Source organism: Leopardus geoffroyi, chromosome B4 (genome assembly GCF_018350155.1).
Source record: "Leopardus geoffroyi isolate Oge1 chromosome B4, O.geoffroyi_Oge1_pat1.0, whole genome shotgun sequence".
Lineage (NCBI taxonomy): Eukaryota > Metazoa > Chordata > Mammalia > Carnivora > Felidae > Leopardus > Leopardus geoffroyi.
The window spans coordinates 91,590,642-91,609,695 of record NC_059341.1 but is presented as its reverse complement, the minus strand read 5'-3'; the positions used below and the strand labels follow the sequence as shown (position 1 = coordinate 91,609,695).

At 42.1% G+C, this 19,054-nt stretch overlaps 1 protein-coding gene across 2 annotated transcripts in view; it reads right to left on the bottom strand.

Annotated features, from left to right (window-relative positions):
* HMGA2 (high mobility group AT-hook 2) overlaps window positions 1–8,765 on the bottom strand; it is a 139,946-nt gene extending 131,181 nt beyond the window's left edge. Inside the window, exons 1-2 of one of the 2 annotated variants that reach the window (XM_045466526.1) lie at window positions 7,603–8,765; window positions 4,865–4,951 (exon numbers count right to left, since the gene is read on the bottom strand). In XM_045466526.1, coding sequence (XP_045322482.1) covers window positions 4,865–4,951; window positions 7,603–7,713 — 198 coding nt within the window. In that variant the 5' untranslated portion in view covers window positions 7,714–8,765. The remainder of the gene's footprint in view (window positions 1–4,864; window positions 4,952–7,602) is intronic. The other variant, XM_045466527.1, reaches the window with a different exon arrangement.
* Between the last annotated feature and the right edge of the window lie 10,289 nt (window positions 8,766–19,054).

The following is a 19,054-nucleotide window of genomic DNA, read 5'->3' as shown; positions in this document are numbered from 1 at the left end:
AAAGCTATTTCCAAAGGTTGAGTCTCCTCCTCTAAACCATCGCTCTTCTTCTTTTGTAATCAGAAAAATCAATAGTAATGATACAAGAGTTCGCAGGGGTTACCTTCTGAGCAAACTGCCCCCTACATTAACTTGGGGAAAAGAAAATGATGCTGCTACTCCTCTCTAAGTCAATCAGAAGATGCCGATCAAAATTGTTCAGTGTCTTAAAACAAGAGAGGACAAAGCAACAGTCCAAAATAAAATCAGTTTTCAGCCTTTTTCTCCTGATTAGAAGAACAAAAACTCATAACTGAAACTTCCAGAGTCCACGATCGTGAAATTCATTGTCCCACCCTGGGGCCAAGCTATGCGGTTCCAAGGTGAGCTCTGAAAACTGCAGGTGGTGAGCTAACGAGACAAGATGGGCTTGAATGATTGACCTGACAGGCTCCATCTATTCTCAAGAAAGAACTGAAGACACAACAGAATACCAGTCTGGTATGCTCTATCTTCTTAGCAGAATGATTTGTTGAGACTTTGAGATAAAAATGAGCCACGGTTGTGGGTCAGTCAAAGCAATGGAGAGCTCTTGATGAAAAAGTTCAGAAAGAATGATAGCTTCCAGAAAATTAGAACCATGGGTCCCTTGAAATAAAGTTACTTCATAAGAGAATTCAAATGTATCTGAATCTCCCATATTTGGATCATAATCTATGATGACTCAAAGGCATTGGCAGATAGAATTTATTGGTGCAAAGTGAAGTGGAAAAAAAAGTGAGTCGATTGTTTAGATAAATGAGCATATAATACCAAGAAAATGGAGACAACAATTAGGTTTTACTTGATTCCACCTGTCTGGATACATTTGTATACTCACAGAGGGCCCTGAATCTCCTGAATGGAAATTATCTGCCCATTCAAACACAGAGGAATCAAACTAAGGCATACTAGTAACACAGAAACCATAGGCTGGAATTGTATGACAACTTCTAGTACCCAACTTTCCCTGACTTACCTATAATGACGCCTTTGATTACTCTCTTCAGTTGGGCCTATTATATTGTGAAAAAAAATCTTGTCCTCACTCAGCATCTATGCTCTGACAGTCATCTGAAATGGTGAATAAAACCTACATTCTCTCATCACAAACCTGTGCTTGGTGTTGGTAATCATTTATGAAAAATCAGCCACATTTCTAAGAATGCAATTTGAAAAAAGTACAGCTCTTCCTTCACAGTATCCAATCCACTCCAGGCCTTTTTTGTACAAGCAAATGGAAGATACCAATTAAATGTTTACCTGAACACATTAACTTGAAGTACACATACGTTACCTAGATGAATGATATTTTCATTCTGCGCCTCATTCTTTAGCTCTGGTCATTATACCTAAAGTCAAAGGGAAGTTCAAGCTAATCTATGACACTATGCAGTGGGGCTGTCTCTCACCTGAGATCTTTTTATATGCAATTTCCTTCTATTAAAGTTTAATTCAATCTCAGAAAAAGAAAGTGTTTTCTTGAAAGTACCCAAATGAGAATTGCCTTGAGGCTTACAGATGAACTTGACTTATGACCTTAAACCCTGGAAAATGAGTGACAGCCCCTCCAGTATTCTCTCATGATTACAAACCCACAGCAAAAACCCTAAACATACAGGAGATTATACCTTTCTCTTCTCTAAACATGCAAAATGTGAAAATACAAAGAAAGTATTTCCATCCAGCACAAACATGAGAGGAAAACGAAGCAAAAATTAAGAGACAACTGGCCACAGTTATATCTCACACTAAAACATAAATAAAAGGGTCAAGACAGACAGACAGACAGACACACACACACACACACACACACACACACACACACACAAATTATTTATTCAGGAAAACATTAACTTCTGATTTCTTTTATTAAGATAACAATATGAAACTGGTTCCGGGACACATTTTGAGCACTCAGATTGGAGTTCTCAGCAATGATTACAATTGCTACATGATGGTCATCCATGGGAATTTGTCATAATGGAATAGAAGCAGATTGAAGAATCATTATTGTCTCTTCCACAAGATCCAAGCATAACAAATTGTATCTTTGTAAGTGTTTGTTTTACATATTATACAAATCAATTTTATATTGACTATGGCCTGAAATTAAAGTGATGGCTAATTTAGGAGTTGTCCACTTGGTCTTGCCACGTTCAGCGTGCATTGTCAAGTTTCACATCGCTAATTTCCCAACAAGCAGTTTTGTTTTCAAATGCCCCAAGGCCAGTTACTGAGTCCAAACACAAACTTTGTAAGTAAAGAAACCCAAGCACCAAGAAATTTTAAACACACAACATCATCAGGATTCCAGCGTCTACTGTATCTTCTCTAATTTTAGAGCTCTGTCCTCTTATATGCTTACCAGTTTTGTTTTCTCTTTTTCATTTGGATGAGTCTCAGTTTGCACGAGAATACCCAATTTATTAATCATAGGAGACTTCTTATATCTACTGTGGTCAGTCTAGCAGGATATGTTTATCTTACATGTTACGAACAATAGAACTTTTTCGAAAAAAAAGATTGCTTTTCAAAATCCTAATAAACATGTCTTCTCAGAATACAATACATGTCTGATAAACAAATATACTTTGAACATCATGCTTACATAGGGTAGTAGCAAACTCAATAAATACTGAGTTGAAAGTGAAAATACCTTAAGTTTACACATGCCATGAACAATTCATCAATGTCATTCATTATTTTGCCAAGTATTATCTTCTCCAAATGAAGCGTAATTTATAAAACTGAAGAAACAGAACAGTCATGTTATGGGCAAATATATTTACTCATTTTTACTAGAAGGGCCTTTTACAACAGAACTGTGTGAAAAATAATTTTACCTGGATGAATGAAAGATTTCAGGGAAAGATTTCTCTGGGAAAAAGAAAACCTACTTCTGTTTTAGAAGTTGTAACAATGTACACATATAATGTACACATATACATGAAGAAGCATCAGAAAGATAAGCAGCCTACCGGGATCATCTGTAAACGCCTATTATTAAAAGGACTGAAAATCAATCAAATCTTACTTGGGAGGAGACCAAGTTTTTTGTAATTTTGCTTTAGGTAGTCAATTAGACCCAAGTCTCAGCTTTCCTTTTATCAATAAAGATTTTGCTAGTCAGTGGTAAACTTTTCAAGATGAAGGGAAGGAGACAGAAGTATCTCTTTAGTCATTCAGGAAAAAAATGTAATAAGGTGAAATTGGAAAGATATGGCTCATTTTCCCTTTTTTTTTTTTTTTTTGTCTTAAATTTCAAATAAATTATTTATGATGAGATATACAGATTTCTTCCTGGGAGATGCTGTAATGATGCATTTTTCAGAGCAATTACGTCAGACTTTCAATGTTTGTTCGCTACCTACCAAGATACTCCTTCGCCATTTCATTACAGTAAAATTCAGTTAGGTAAACCCCACACTTTACACAGCATTTAAAAAACTCCTTTGTCAAATTAGCCCATGTTACCTAACTTAATAGACCAGGTAATAATGTAACAAATAGGAAATATTCCTGTTAGAAATATCAGATTATGTACTGTCAGTTCTAAATGACAAGATAACTTAGAGCTACTTCAAAGTTTATTGACCAAATGTGAGTCACAATTAAGTTTTCCCTCTGTGAAGCAGTTATATTTAAATACATTAGATATCTGCTCCTTCACGTCAGCTCTGCTCAAGATTGTTAAAATGAAACAGACAAGAACTCATAGTTACTCCCTAAATAACTTTATATGTATCACTGGTTGCTATGGCAGTTTACAACACTGAAAACTATCACATATAATATGGTTAGTGCCCAGTCACAGAGAAAACCACACAAAACCTTAATCCCCAAAGATGATCATATAGTCGTTTTTAACAAATACTCTACATGATGCACTCAAATCTCCTAAAAAGATGTATCAAAATTTCCTTCTGAATTTTGAACCTTTGTTTTCAACTAATATACAAACCTACAAATAAAATACAGAAACCTTTTTTGATTTATTTGTAAAGCTAAAAAAACAAAACAAAACAAAACAAAGTGAGTTTCAGATTACCTTCACTTCTCTGTACATGCATTGACCCTGAGATATTTCCTCTTTGCTAGCTCACATACAACCAACACGAAGTTATGTTAAACTGCAATTTAAAATTTATAAATAAAAACACTGTAAGTTATACTTCACTGGTTTCTATCCTGCCCCCAAAATATACAATGAATGATTCACATACTTGTATAAAAGAATTCTCATTGTCCCATTTAGAGCATTTCTATATCACCTGATGGAAAGGCATTTTGAGAGATTAGATCTATGCAACAAGCAGCATACTTGACCATCACATTTAAATATGTAAAACTCATGAAAATTTTTTTCCAGTATTCCACAATTGGATCTACTTCTAATTACCATTTGGCAAAGTACTTAACTTCATAGAAGGATTTGGTTTTGCAGTAATCATGTAAATGAGCACAAAGTAAATTCATCTTTATTATTTTTGAAGGAAATTGCAAACATCACCCCCAAGCAAATCCTATAGTTCTGATTTATTTTTAACTATTTCACAGCTGGTGCAAATCTTAACTGTCTTTCTCCACTCCCCCTCCGCACCCTCTCACCCCTGTTTTGAGCTTCGTATTCTTTGGTAATTGTTAAGAACAGCATCTTCATAAACTTTTTATGCTAAGCAATTGCTTAGAAATCGAACTCTGCTGAGAAATAGCACAGTTGGAAGAGGAGTCTTGGGTTACCCAGTTGGGACAAATCCTTAGGCTTGCATCTAGAATGGGAAAATTACAGGGAAGCTCATGTGGTCATGGAGAAGGTGGAGAGACTTGACTTGAGAAATCTCACCTTTTGAGCTGCTTTGGAGGGGCTCTTGTTTTTGCTGCCTTTGGGTCTTCCCCTGGGTCTCTTAGGAGAGGGCTCACCGGCTGGCTCCTAAGTGTGGGGGGGAAAAAATGCTGTTGTGGAAGAATGTCTGAAAGAAATTGACCCTGACTCTAGAGTTATATTTTCTGCACGTGCTGCTCAAAAGCACTGTTGGAACACATTCAGCAAGAGCATAAATGGAATGATGATGGTACTGAGTTTACAGAAAGAGGAAATAACTCTACTTTTAATCCAAGGGTTCAAAAAGGAAATTCTGTTTTGCCTGTGAAAAGTAGGGTCTGTTTCAACTCCAGAAGGTAACAAAGGCCGACAAGGTTGCAGGTTCTAGAGAGAAAGTTACACGTTTTTAAGGTGTAAAATTTGAATGGTCATGCATTTGGCAACTTACAAATATTTTACACGAATGCTACTATCCGTTGTGCTAGGATTTCAAACAACAGAAGTAGGAAGCTAACAGCGTAAGTATTTCAACGATCTTCCATATTGAAAAGATGGTTTTTAATCATCTCTGTATATCCGCATTGCAGATCAATTGTGACTCAATCAACACATTGAGTGAAGTACTGGAACAATTATCCAAGATCTTCAACTCAAAATAGCTCCGTTCCCCCTAAAATTTCCAAATAATTATGGTAAATCTGTTGTGGGAGGTTTTGCTTGAATTATCTAGATAATTGCTTCAATTCTCCACTTCCTTTTGGAGTTGGAGGCATGGTCTCCAGTCTACATTTAAATATCTTTTGACAAAAATAAACATTTTCTCCAAAAGTTGCTTTGCAGAAAACTCTTATGGAAGGGGTGGACTGGAGAAAACTAAAAGAGGGGAAAAATGAGGAAGACTGGAAGTGTCTGGGAGGGAGAAATTGAAACTATCAATAGGTTTAGCAAAACTTTAAATGGCTTCTATGCCAAGTAGTAAATACTCAAGTGGTTAAGAGAATGCGGTGATTAATATTCCAGATCCTAAATATTTATCCAGTGAATCATCAATTTACATTTCATTCAGATTCGGTGATTAAATGGGACTAATTAACTTAAAACGCATGAAAGTCTTCAACGAAAATTCGCATCCTGTTTAGAGAATCTGGGGACGGTTCCCTGCAAGCTTCTGTGGGACCACTAACGCCAGTGGGCACATCCGGAACAAACACACCGGAGACACATTTTTCTTTCTTTGTGAACTCTGCCTTAACTCAAAGGTAAAACCTCCAATCACCTCCAGAACCCACTGCAATTTCTTTTGGATTATTTTTTGGAGATGGGAGATAGAGTCAGAGGGAGCTGGGTGGCGGGTGGGAAACAAGGGGGGGGGGGGGGAAGGGCAGAGACTTCCTGGGAGGTGTAAAACAGGATCCTCACGCGGTTTAAAGTGTCGCTTGGGCAAAGCGGGAAAACTCAGGGCTTCTAGATTGGCTTGTTTCCTTTGATGATTTCAAAAAGGTACAACCCTTTCAGTTTTTCTAAAATGCTCAGGCAAGCATACATTGTTCAATTTCCCCCCACCTTGCTCTCGGGCAGCTTTGGGACTCCAGGATTATTTTCTAATAGGCCTATTTGCCGTGAAGGAAGCGCTTTAAGGCTAAGGAACGCAGGAGAAGTTTTAAAGCCCGCGGAAGCCGAGTTTAAATGTTCTCAATAGACATGTCCCGCTCCAGCCCTGCCCGCCGAGGCTTGGAAATTGCAGCGAACAAAACCCCCCGCGCTGGGCGCTGCGCGCAGCTCTGCAAGCGCCGGCTGCACGCTTAATTGGTTGCATCCGCAGACAAAACCCTCCACTCCGCGGGGTCCCGGGCGCCCCTCGATCGTCCCCTCCCAACCCCCAGCCAGTCACCCTGGAGAAGTACATTTAATGCCTGCAGCTCGGAAGCGCGGGATCCAGGGGCCAAAGGGAGACTGGGCGCCTGGCGAGGAAGTGACCTAGCTACCGTACACACTCTCGGACACTACTTTCCACCGCGCCCTTGGCCAAATGAGTTAATCCCGTCCGGTGAGGACCCGGCCTCTCCCGTAGCCCCTTCCCAGGGACACTTCCGCGGCGGCGGCGGCGGCGGCGGCCAGCAGAGCGGCCGCCGCGCCGCATTTAAAGAGCTCTAAGAGAACCGGGAGGGCCAAAGAGTTCTTTGTCGGGAGGGAGCGAGTCCCGGGCCACCGAGAACTTGGGGAGGGCGCTAAGGGGGCGGCTGCGGCGCGCCAGTCCCCGGCCCGCGAGCAAAGCCGGTTGGCGGGAGAACTAGCCTCCGGCCCCCGGGACTTCAGCCCCTCCGCCCCTGACCCTCCAGAGCACCCCTGCACCCCCACCCCCACCCCGCACCGCCCACCCGCCCCCACCCCGGCAACTGTAAAGCGGCTTGGAAAGTGCCCGGCGAGCCCTGGGCTGTGGGACCCCGGCCGCTTCGTCACCAGGAGACATCGCGCCACTCGGGGCCGTGCACAATAGCGAAAGTCCGAGGACGCGCTTCGCCCGACCCCACCTCCCGCCGCCTGCCGCGGTTCCCCACCTCCCCGCCCCGAGGAGCGCGGGCGCCCCGGGGCTCAGCGGCGCACTCGCGCGGAGGACGCCGCAGCCCGCCCCCACGGCCGGCCGGCAGCGTGCGGCGGCCGCCGCCACTGGGCTCCCGCGCTCGGGTAGCCGCGCGTCGCGGGGCCCTCGCCCAGGGAGCGGAGGTGGGCTGGTGCCCCCACCCCGCCCGCGTACTGACTTGCTGCTGCTTCCTGGGTCGGCCGCGTCCTCTCTTCTGAGGCGCCGGGGCGGCAGGTTGTCCCTGGGCTGAAGTGGACGGCTGCCCGGCGCCTTCTCCGCGTGCGCTCATCCTGCCTCCCGCCGCCGCCGCCGCCGCTACCGCTGCCGCCGCCGCCGCTACCGCCGCCGCAGCCGCTTCGCCTCCGCCGCCCCAAATGTGCCCAGCACCTTTCGGGAGATCGGGTGATGGGACCGGAGAATGTGGCAGGGTGGGCGAGAGCTGGCGTGCTGCTCAGGCTGCTGCTGCTCAGGCTGCCGCCGCTGCCACCATCAACACCGGACGTCCAGCGGCTGCCAAAAAGAGAGAAGAGGGGCGGAGGAGGAGGAGAAGGAGGCGCTGCTGGTGGCGGCGGCAGCGGTGGGTGGGTGCCGGAGGTGGAGGTGGAGGTGGAGGTAGCGAGAGGAGGAGGAGAGCGGAGAAGGAAAAGAGGGTTCGAAGTCGGGAGGCTCCCCTCTTGGTTTGGGATCAGGAGTTGCGGTCACCGGTAGCACTTCGGAAGCGGCTTGGAAATGGAAGAGACTTGGAGTGGATTGTGTCCCTTGAAATGTTAGGCGGGGAAAGAATTCCTCCTCCTCTTCCCCCCCGCTCCGCGCTCACAGAGCAAGAAAGAGAAAGAGAGAGAGAGAGAGAGAAAACAAATAGCGCCTTGGGCAGTCGGAAAGCAAAAGGAGGATGGGGAGATTCTGCCGGGATCGGGTCGGGCACTGAGCGCGGGCAAAGGACGGAGCAGTGGGTGGCACCGCGCCTCCTCGGGTGGCGGGAGCAGGCGGCAGCGGCACCGGAGAGTCGGAGGGGGACGGGCTGCTCGCTCCTGCGTCCTGTACCAAGCGCGCGCTGCCCGGGCTGGAAGTTTTCTGAGTTCCTGCCCCAGGATTCTAGTGGGATGAGTGTGTGTGTGCTTGGGGAGGGGGCGGCGGGGTTCGGGGGGAGTGCCCACCTCTAATCGTGGGCGGATAAAGGGGAGGGGGCTGCGCAGGAGGAAAAGTATGAGGAGGAGGGAGGCCAGGCGGACCGCCGAGCCAAGGCGCCTGGCCGCGGGCCAGAGGCAGCGTTCGAAATACAACTGCTTCGGCGGCGGCGGCGCCCGGGTGCCACCCGAAGCCCCGCTCACGTGCTCCCGCCCGGCGGCGGGGTTAAAGGGACAGGCCGGGGATCCCGGGACGGCTCGCCGCCGGCTTCGTCCCGCCAGCCGCCCGAGGTCGCCCCTGGGCGGTTGTCCTAGTAAGGCACGGGAACGTGACCGCCCCGGAGCCGCGTTTAGGGGCTTGGCCTTTACCTGCACCTCCACGACGCGGAGCCAACACTCTGCAGGAAGCGTCTAGCTGCACGCGCGGCAGAGTTCTAGTTCCCTGTGAGTGGGAAGAAACGGAGGAGGAGTAGGGACGGGCCCCCCGCAGCCTTGCTCTGCCTGGGAATACCCTCATCACAGACTGCAGGACCCGAAGCGCGCGCACACACACGCACACACAGACATGCACACAGATCCACATATGCACACTCGAACGGGCACATCCATGCATGAGCACACACGTACACAAACACGCGCGGCTACATGCACGCAGATATGCGTGCGCATTCGCAGACACACGCACACGTGCATACAATGTGCACACGGGCACACGGAGCGCGCCAGCCCCTACGCTGAGCTTTTTTTCTCCGGAAAAGACTAGAGACCACGCGAAGTCTCCCCCGCCCTTGGGTCTGGCGCTACGCACCCGGGCTCCAATGCAGGGTAGAGGGGTTGCCCCATGCGGGAACCCCATAGCTTCCTAAACATCACAATCGAGCCAATTGTCCAACTCTCCCTTTAATTTACCTTGATTTAACCTTTTCCCTAGGAACTCCCTTTCTGCCAAGTCCTAATTTTATTGCTTGGGCTGTTTCTGAGTTATGTGAACACTGTAATGACCACAGTCCGTTTTAAAAAGGTGGAGTGCATTTAAAAATGTACCTCTTTTCATCCTTGAATAACAAAAAACTCTGAAAAAAAATTAGGTTCAGATTCTCACACATCACGCCCAAAATTATTTTGGGCCAATTCCAAAATAAAAACTTTCACCCGAGGAAGAAATTTTTCTTCCTCCCAATACAGACCACCGTGAAATTAAAAAAAAAAAAAAAAAAAAAAAAAAAGCCTACTTTCCAGCCTTAAGCAGGGAGTTAGACACAGCCAGGGTCCGCTGTGCCTGTGGAGGAGGCGCGTGTAAATGTCTGCTTCGGCGCGGCGGCGCTGATTGGTCAACGTTGCCATTTTAAATCCGTTTCCAGCTGCCCTTTGCAGAGCTGGGACACTTAGCCGCACGTTGAGTGCCCTGCAGAAACCCAGCGTTTCTCCTGGGTCTGGGAACGCTTAGCTGTGATGGAGAGGGAGAGCCTCCTTCCCTCCGGATGGAGCCCAGCAGTTGACTAGGGAGGGAGGGGTCTAACAGGAACCAAAGGTTTTCTGCCGGGGCTTCGCTGAAAGATGGTATCTTCATCAAAGGGATTGAAATTTCACGTACTAACGATTGCAGTGGCATCTCCTAACTGCCAAGTGGGCACATTTTTTAATGTGATCACACTTGCACTGTGGTGTGCGCACTTTACTTACACGTACAAAACGGGCTTCTAGGTTTCTGTTGGCTTGCTTTTGCAAGGACTGGAGATGGAATTCTGAGGATGAAGGTAAAAGATATCACTGAAGGTTTCAGCCAGCCAGTTTTATACTGGGTACGTTATATCTCCGGATTTTTCTTTCGTATGCACACAGCCGGCAAGAAGGAAATCCCAAAATTTTATTTTTGCATTAATCCTTGGTTCTAAGAAACGCACAAAAAAAAAAAGGGGGGGGGGGTGAGAGAATGTCCGGCCACTTGTTTTCAGGCCACCATCACTTCACTATCAGACTATTTGACCCCTTTTGAATTTATAACAAGGCTACAAAACAAATGCTGCATCACATTTTATGTAACTCAGTTTTATATATTTTAATTCTTGGAAGCTATATTTAATTTTTTTCAAGTTTTTGTCTATTTTCTGTAGAAGAGACATTACAATTTGTTTTTGAGACCTTAAAGATTGTGTCATATTTTTCTGAAGTTAAATGGATATATTTTAAAGAATAAGTTTTTTTTTAACAATTACATTTGGGGGTCCCCACCCCACCCCAGTTTAAGTTGCTCAATTGTTTGCTTCCCTTTCTTTACCTCATCATATTTTACCCATCCGTTCAAGGTTAAAACTCTTATTTCTAATTTGAAAACTTTCCAGGTGGTTTCTGTTCACGTGAAACTATTTCTTTTCTTCTGCACCTACTATCAAACTGAACAATTAGCACTTTGGTTGTATATGTTAACAAGGTTTCTAATTAACTGATACATGATTTAGTGTTTGGGTCAGGTCAGCTCCTCAGTGTGTGGTAAAATCAATCCAGTGGACCCAATAGATACACAATACAATAGATCATATCACATGTAAAAGTTCTGTTTAAATTACATAGTACATGCGTGTGAAAGTTGTATTCAGATGTTTTCCCCACCTCCTAATATTTTGGAAATTGGTATATATCTTAGAGTTCAGGGTCTCTTGGCCGTGTGTTATCACGTACTAGCCAGGATCTTTTCTATTTTAGTTGTATATATGATACTGGTGACACCACAAATCAGTGAAATATATGTAGTAAAGTCGATTTCTTACTATTTCTTACCAGCTCTGCAGTCTTCAGGAGATCATTTCTCCTCTGTGTAGCTCAGTGTCCCCGTTTCTAAAATGAAAGGTCAATATAATCTCTGAGGGTTCTTCCAGTTTTTAACAGACTTTAAGACATGTATGATATCTTGGGGCGCCTGGGTGGCGCAGTCGGTTAAGCGTCCGACTTCAGCCAGGTCACGATCTCGCGATCCCTGAGTTCGAGCCCCGCATCGGGCTCTGGGCTGATGGCTCGGAGCCTGGAGCCTGTTTCCGATTCTGTGTCTCCCTCTCTCGCTGCCCCTCCCCCGTTCATGTTCTGTCTCTCTCTGTCCCCAAAATAAATAAACGTTGAAAAAAAAAATTAAAAAAAAAAAAAAAAAAGACATGTATGATATCTTGTTCTCTAGTTGTGTTTTGTTCATATGTAAATTATGTGTAGATGCCATGGGGACAAGTAGTATTTCTAACACTTCTTTTTAGCACCAGTCATGTGTAGGTAGTCTTCAGTTTATGATAGACTTTTGGTACTTACCAATGTATTGCTATGACAGAGTTACTCTTAATAAGCTCCAAGATGAGACAAGCATTACATATATAAAAGTATCTTTGTAATTCTTTTCAGTAAAGGAAAATGCACCTGTGATGAAGAGATTGCGTTTCTCACTTTGCCCTTTATCACATTATATTTATAGTTTAATATAGCCATAAATTAAGGAATAGTTTAAGGATTTTCTCAGATTACGACTGACTGAATTAATCATAGATGTATTTTATACGTAATTACACAGATTTATTATAACCAGATATTTTGAAAATCAATCTATTTGGGGTCACAGAAAAAATTATACTTAATATTTAGTGAACAGAATGCATACTATACACATGCACACATATACATACACATATACATGTACATGTAAATGTACATATACATGTATAGTATATAGGAGCTCAGTATAATGCAAGGTAAGCACATATTTCTGAAAAATACTTCCAACATTTTGACGGGGACTCATTTGCACTGCTTAAACACATAATTTTAGAGATTGTGTCTTTTAACGTTTTTTTGTTTTTTTTTTTTTTGGGACAGAGAGAGACACAGCATGAACGGGGGAGGGGCAGAGAGAGAGGGAGACACAGAATCGGAAACAGGCTCCAGGCTCCGAGCCATCAGCCCAGAGCCCGACGCGGGGCTCGAACTCCCGGACCGCGAGATCGTGACCTGGCTGAAGTCGGACGCTTAACCGACTGCGCCACCCAGGCGCCCCGAGATTGTGTCTTTTAAAATATGCTCAGTGTTTAATGAAATGTAGGAAGAATAATCTCTAAGAGTTTCCTACATTATCACCAAGAAAAAATATATGCTGCCAAGCTAACATTTTGTTGGTTAACAATGTGGGAGTGGGGAGGTGGACAGGCTTTCTAGTCCCATAGACAGAGAATCATCCAACAAAATGAATTTGTCCACTCATTCGGTCACTCACTCAACAAATATATGTTGAGTTGGTTTTGCGCTAATCTCACTTCTTATTCTCTCAGGACTTGGGAAAGCAATTCATCTGGAACTAGAGAAAATCTCTTTTGAAACAGCTACGTGCTCATTTAAAGTCTATTTACCTATTATGTTAAGCCTTTCATTTTACCCTTAACAAATGTTTATTCTCCTTTATCCAATCCATAGTTCATTCAATAAATACTTATTAAGTAACTAATATTTGCTAGGATTCACAGAATGTCCTTTTTGGCAGAAATCATGGAAGCGGAACAGAAACAGAATAGTTTTAGTTTTATTTCCATCTCTTATCTATTGACAATATACTGTCATCTCCAAACAATCTTGGTCTAGATATACTATCAGGTAACTTTGGGTAGCAAGAAGAATAGGGGCTTTTAAAGTAGTTTTCTTTTTTTTTAAGTTTATTTGTTTTGAGAGAAAGGGAGGGAGAGAGAGAACGAGAAGGGAGGGGCAGAGAAAGAAGGGAAAGAGAGAATCCCAAGCAACCTCCTCTACAGTGCAGAGCCCCACGTGGGGCTCGAACTATGAGATCATGACTTGAGCGAAAATCAAGAGTCGGACGTTGAACCGACTGAGCCACACAGGTGCCCCAAGAATATGTTTTTTTAAATCAGACTTAGGAATAGAAGGTGTGGCCTGCAGAATGTTAAAAATGGCTCCTAAAATTTCTTGCCCCCTTGGCGTACATGCTCTGCATAATCCCTGGGGCTATCATATGATGGATTTTATTCCCATGATTAGGTGATGTTAGATGGTACAGTTTACCTTAAGATAAGGAAATTATCCAGGTGAGCCTGACCTAAGGATATGTGTGCTTTAAAAGCAGAGTGTTATTTCTACCTGATTTTAGGAGAGGAAGTTTAAGAATTGGAACTCAAGAAGGATTTGACTCGCCATTGTTGCTCTGACCATGGAGAGGACTCATGGCAAGGAATGTGGGTAGCCTCCAGGAACTGAGAACAATCCCGGCTACCAGCCAGCAAGGAAACAGGGACCTCTTTTGTAGAACCCCAAGGAACTGAATTCCACCGAAGACAATGAGTTTGGAAGCGGGATCTTCCCCCAGAGCCTTCTGGTAAGGACTCTAGCCCAACACCTTGATTTCAGTCTTGTGATACCACCAAAGAGAATCCAGTCATGTTATGCCTGACTTCTGACCTACAAAACTATAACCTAATAAATGGGTATTTTAACGGTGTTTAAGTCATGAAGTCTGTGCAACAAAAGAAAATTGATATAAGAGGGATCTGGTCATATAAACGTTCCCTTCTTTTTCTATCCCATGGGCTGTTTCCAAAACACAAGTACGCATAGTTTGTGTAGAGCTGTCCCAAGTGGTTATACCACACCTACCACGCCACCTGCTGTGTCTCTTTCGCTTTTAAGGAAGCAATGGCCAGCATGGAAACACATCATCTTGCATTGTTTCCATCCTTCACTCTCTCTCTTTCCCTCCCTCCCTCTCTTTCTGTCTCTTTTTCTCCTATTTCTCGGTCTCAGTACCTTAGAATTCCTAAAGCCATCATACTGGAGGGACAAGGGGGGGAGGTTACATATTCAGACAATTCCAGGTTCCCCAACCCCTTCCATCTAAACCACCTCCAGCTGATATAAAATAGATCAGAGAGATCCCTGCTGAACCCTGCCCCAATTGCAGATTTATGAGTAAAATAATTACTGTTTTTATTCTTAAGCCATAATTTTGGGGTGGTTTGTCACATAACCATAGAAACTGGCCCATCTTGTTTTCCCTAAAACTGGTCTGTTTTCATTTATCTCATCCCGATTAAAAATCTTAAACAAGTGATTTGCTTAGCTGGGAATCACTCTAACTCCTCTTTCTCTTTCCACTTCAAGTGATCATCAGGTCCCTCCAGTTCTGCCCTCTAAATATTTCTTGAATCTGTCAACTCTCCACCTCCAGGGTCACTGCCTTAGTGAGAGCTCTCTCCAATTTTCATTTGGATAACTCCAATGTCTTTCTCTCTGGGCTCTTAGCCTTCAGTCTTACATTTAAAAAAAAACATTCTCTGTAATGCCTCTAGAAGAATCCATGTCTTTGTTATCAGTTCTTTTTATTTTCCTTTTTTCTTATCGCAAATGGAATAGTCCGTCTACACTTTAAATGAAATAATATAGGTTCATGCTGCACATTCTGTTTCATCGCCTATTTTATGCAAATAATATATCATGAATATGTTTAGGTCAATGAATGTTCTTCTACATTTGGTTCTTCTACATTTGGTTCTTCTACAAGTGGTTCTACAACACCACTTTTAATGGCTTTCTTTTATTCTACAGTAAATACGTGTCTATGTGTGTATATATATAAATATATATATGTATATAAATAAATAAAAATAAATATGTATATGAATAAAATAGAACATATATAAATATATATATGTATATAAATAAATAAAATAGATATGTATGTATATGTAAAAAAATATGTATATAAATAAAATAAAATAGAACATATATAAATATATATATGTATATAAATAAATAAAAATAAATATGTATATGAATAAAATAGAACACCTGAAATTAAGTAAGCACTTGATAAAGTATTTTATGACATCCTTGTGAAAAAATGAAGAAATACGGGTCAAATGTTATGCATTCTTTTGTGCTGACATGAACTTCAAAGACAGTCTCTTTATCAGCATCCTGGAATAATTTTCAAATGTTCAGATATCCTAAAGGGAGAAGAGAGGCTAGCGATTGATGCCTAAATTAAGATTCAAAACGATCTCAACAAGCCATAATACAATTTAAGAAAATGAATACGAAGTATCAATTAATTTCAAAAGGAGGAAAAATATACCAGTACAGGTAGAAAAAGTGACTTAAAAGCAATTCCTAGGATTGCATATAAGATTAAAAAGCAGATATTACTGGGTTCCACCTCATATCCATTCTGCCTTTCTAGTTTTGTAAAAGAACACCTACAGTGCTGAGTATAGCAAATTGCCCAACTGTAAAACCACATTTCACAATCTCCCTTCTAGATTGGGGTATTCAATGAAATATAAGCAGAAATCTTTGGTAAGTACTTCTAGGACAGCCCTTTAAATGGGACTGACTCAGCTGAAAGGCTTCCCTTTGCATGTGGATATCCAGTTGTTCCAGAACTATTTGTTTAAAAAACAAAACAAAACAAAACTGTCTTTGCTCCATATTTCCTTTTCTCCTCTGTCAAAGATCAGTTGACTATTTTTATGTGCGTCTGTTTCTGTGTTCTCTATTCTGTTCCATTGATCTATCTATCTTTTCTTTTGTGAATAACACACTGTCGTGATTACTACAGCATTATAGCAAAACTTGAAGTTGAGTAGTGTCAGTTGTACGTCTTCACTTTTGAGTTGGCTATTCTGGGTCTTTTGCCTATGATATAAATTTTAAAATCAGCGATCAACCCACAGGGGGTTTGCTGGGCTTTTGATAAGGATTATGCTGAATCTATAAGTCATAGTAGGAAGAACTGACATCTTGACTATATTGAGTCTTTCTATTCATAAACATGGAAGATCACTCCATTTGTTTAGTTCTTCTTTGGTATATTTCATCAGAGTTTTGTAGTTTTCCTCACATAGATCTTGTACATTTTTTATTAGATTTATACCTAAGAATTTCATTTTGAGGGTTGCTAATGTGAATGGTAAAGTGGATTTCATTTCACATTCCACTTGCTCATTACTGATACACAGGAAAACAACTGATTTTTATGTATTAACTTTGTATCTACAACTTTGTTATAATCACTTATTAGTTACAGAATTTTTTTGTAAATTATTTTGAATTTTCTTTCTGAACAAAGATAGTTTTATTTTTTACTTCCCACCCTATATACATTTTATTTCCTTTTCTTGTCTTATTGCATTAGCAGTTAATCAATTACAGTTCAGTTTTCCTTACCCCAGTACTAGTTTTGCTGTGGTTTCTGCTCTGGAAGTTTGTGATTCTCTGTATTCATCTCTCTCTTCAATTTTTAAGACAGTGATTTACCCTGTGATCCCACTTCTCTTATGCAACTAAGAATTTTTTTTTTTCCAGTTTGTTCAGCTTTTTATGTGTTAGGACAGAGTGGCAATTTATAAGCTCCTTATAACTCAGATTGGAACCCCAAGGTCCCTGCATCCGGCTTTTAAATAACTAGAGTAGAAAAGGAAATAATATCACTATACTTTTCCTTTGTCAGTGTACATCAGGAAAATCACTTTCAGTTCTAGGCATCATGCCTGAAGAAAGATTTTGACAAAAATCATGCAATATAAGTGGGTTTTCCAAACATGTCACAAGAAGATAATTTGAAGGAAATGGGTTTTTAGCCTAAAGAGAGACTTGTGTCAGTATGATCACCACATTAAAGTACTGCTATTTTGGGGGCACCTGGGTGGCTCAGTTGGTTAAGTGCCCAACTTTGGCTCAGGTCATAGATCTGGTGGTTTGTGAGTCCAAGCTCCGTGCCAGGCTGTGTGCTGACAGCTCGGAGCCTGGAGCCTGCTCCAGATTCTGTGTCTCCCTCTGTCTCTGTCCCTCCCCCACTCAAACTCTCTCTCTCTCTCTCTCTCTCTCCCTCTCAAAAAAAAATAATAAATGTTTAAAAATTAAAATAAAGGGGCGCCTGGGTGGCGCAGTCGGTTAAGCGTCCGACGTCAGCCAGGTCACGATCTCGCGGTTCGTGAGTTCGAGCCCCGCGTCAGGCTCTGGGCTGATGGCTCAGAGCCTGGAGCCTGTTTCCGATTCTGTGTCTCCCTCTCTCTCTGCCCCTCCCCCGTTCATGCTCTGTCTCTCTCTGTCTGAAAAATAAATAAACGTTGAAAATAAATAAATAAATAAATAAATAAATAAATAAATAAATAAAATTAAAATTAAAATAAAAAGTACTACCCTTTTGATGAAGTAAATTTAGACATATTCTTTATTGCTTCATGCAGAATGAGGGGTAGTCCTATTTCAACCAAATATAAGATAAAACTTTCTAAACTTAGGGTCATTTGAAAACATACTGTTTAATATTATTGCATAGCAAGTGAGTTCCCCAGTTGGTGGTGATGGTTAGGCAGAAATTCAGTGACTAAATAGAAGAACACGGTGGGTAATGTGAGTAGCAGGAGGAGAGATTAGGCCAGAACCCTTTCTTTAAGTGAAAGCCATACTGAACGCATCTCAATATATCCCCACTCCCAGAAAGAATCTCTAGAACTTCCCAGAGCAGAGCTTTTTAAAAGACTGGATTACAAAGTAGGTTGAGAATTTCAATTCCAACTCAAAATGTTAGGTAGGGCTAGTTACAGACCAATATTTGCTCATACATGATATTTTTTCCATTTGATACCCAAGGAAAGTTTTGAGAGAAGATAAGGTTTATCACCTAAAAACTTTACATTTTTTTTTAATGTTTATTAATTTTAGAGAGAGACAGAGACAGAATGCAAGTGGGTTAGGGGCAGAGAGAGAGGGAGACACAGAACCTGAAGGAGGCTCCAGGCTCTGAGCTGTCAGCACAGAGCCCGATGTGGGGCTGGAACCCACAAACTGTGAGATCATGACCTGAGCCAAAGTTGGATGCTCAATTGACTGAGCCACCCAGGCACCCCTCACCTAAAAACTTTTAAATAAAAATAAATGTAAATGTAAATTTAATAATTTACATAATTAAATAATTTAATTTAATAATGCAAATGTAAAATGTAAATTTTAAATGTAACAACTACATTATCACCAAAGGAAAATTTTAGTCTGTGCCATCATTTTCAAAATTTTTGTAGTGCATATATTGTTATAAATTAGTAATTGGTACCTGTTATAATAGTAATAAGAAGCAACAACAAATCATCATAAGAATGAATAGGAGCACCTGGGTGGCTCAGTGGGTTAAGCATCTCACAAATGGGGAGAGCAAGCCTGAATCAGGCTCTTCACTGACAGTGTGGAGCCTGCTTGGGATTCTCTCTCTCTCCCTCTCTCTCTCTGCCCTTCCCCTGAGCTCTCTCTCTGTCTCTGTCTCTGTCTCAAAATAAATAAATAAACTTAAAAAAAAAAAAAAAAAGAATGAATGATAAAACACCCATTTGGTACCGAATCTTGTTTCAGTTACTTTCGGGGAAGGAGGCAAAGTTCAGGGAGAAACGTAAAGGAAAGAGAGAAAAACAAAAACAAATCAGACCTGGGTATGGGTTCAGACTTCAAAGAATCTAAAAAATGGCCAGAGTTACA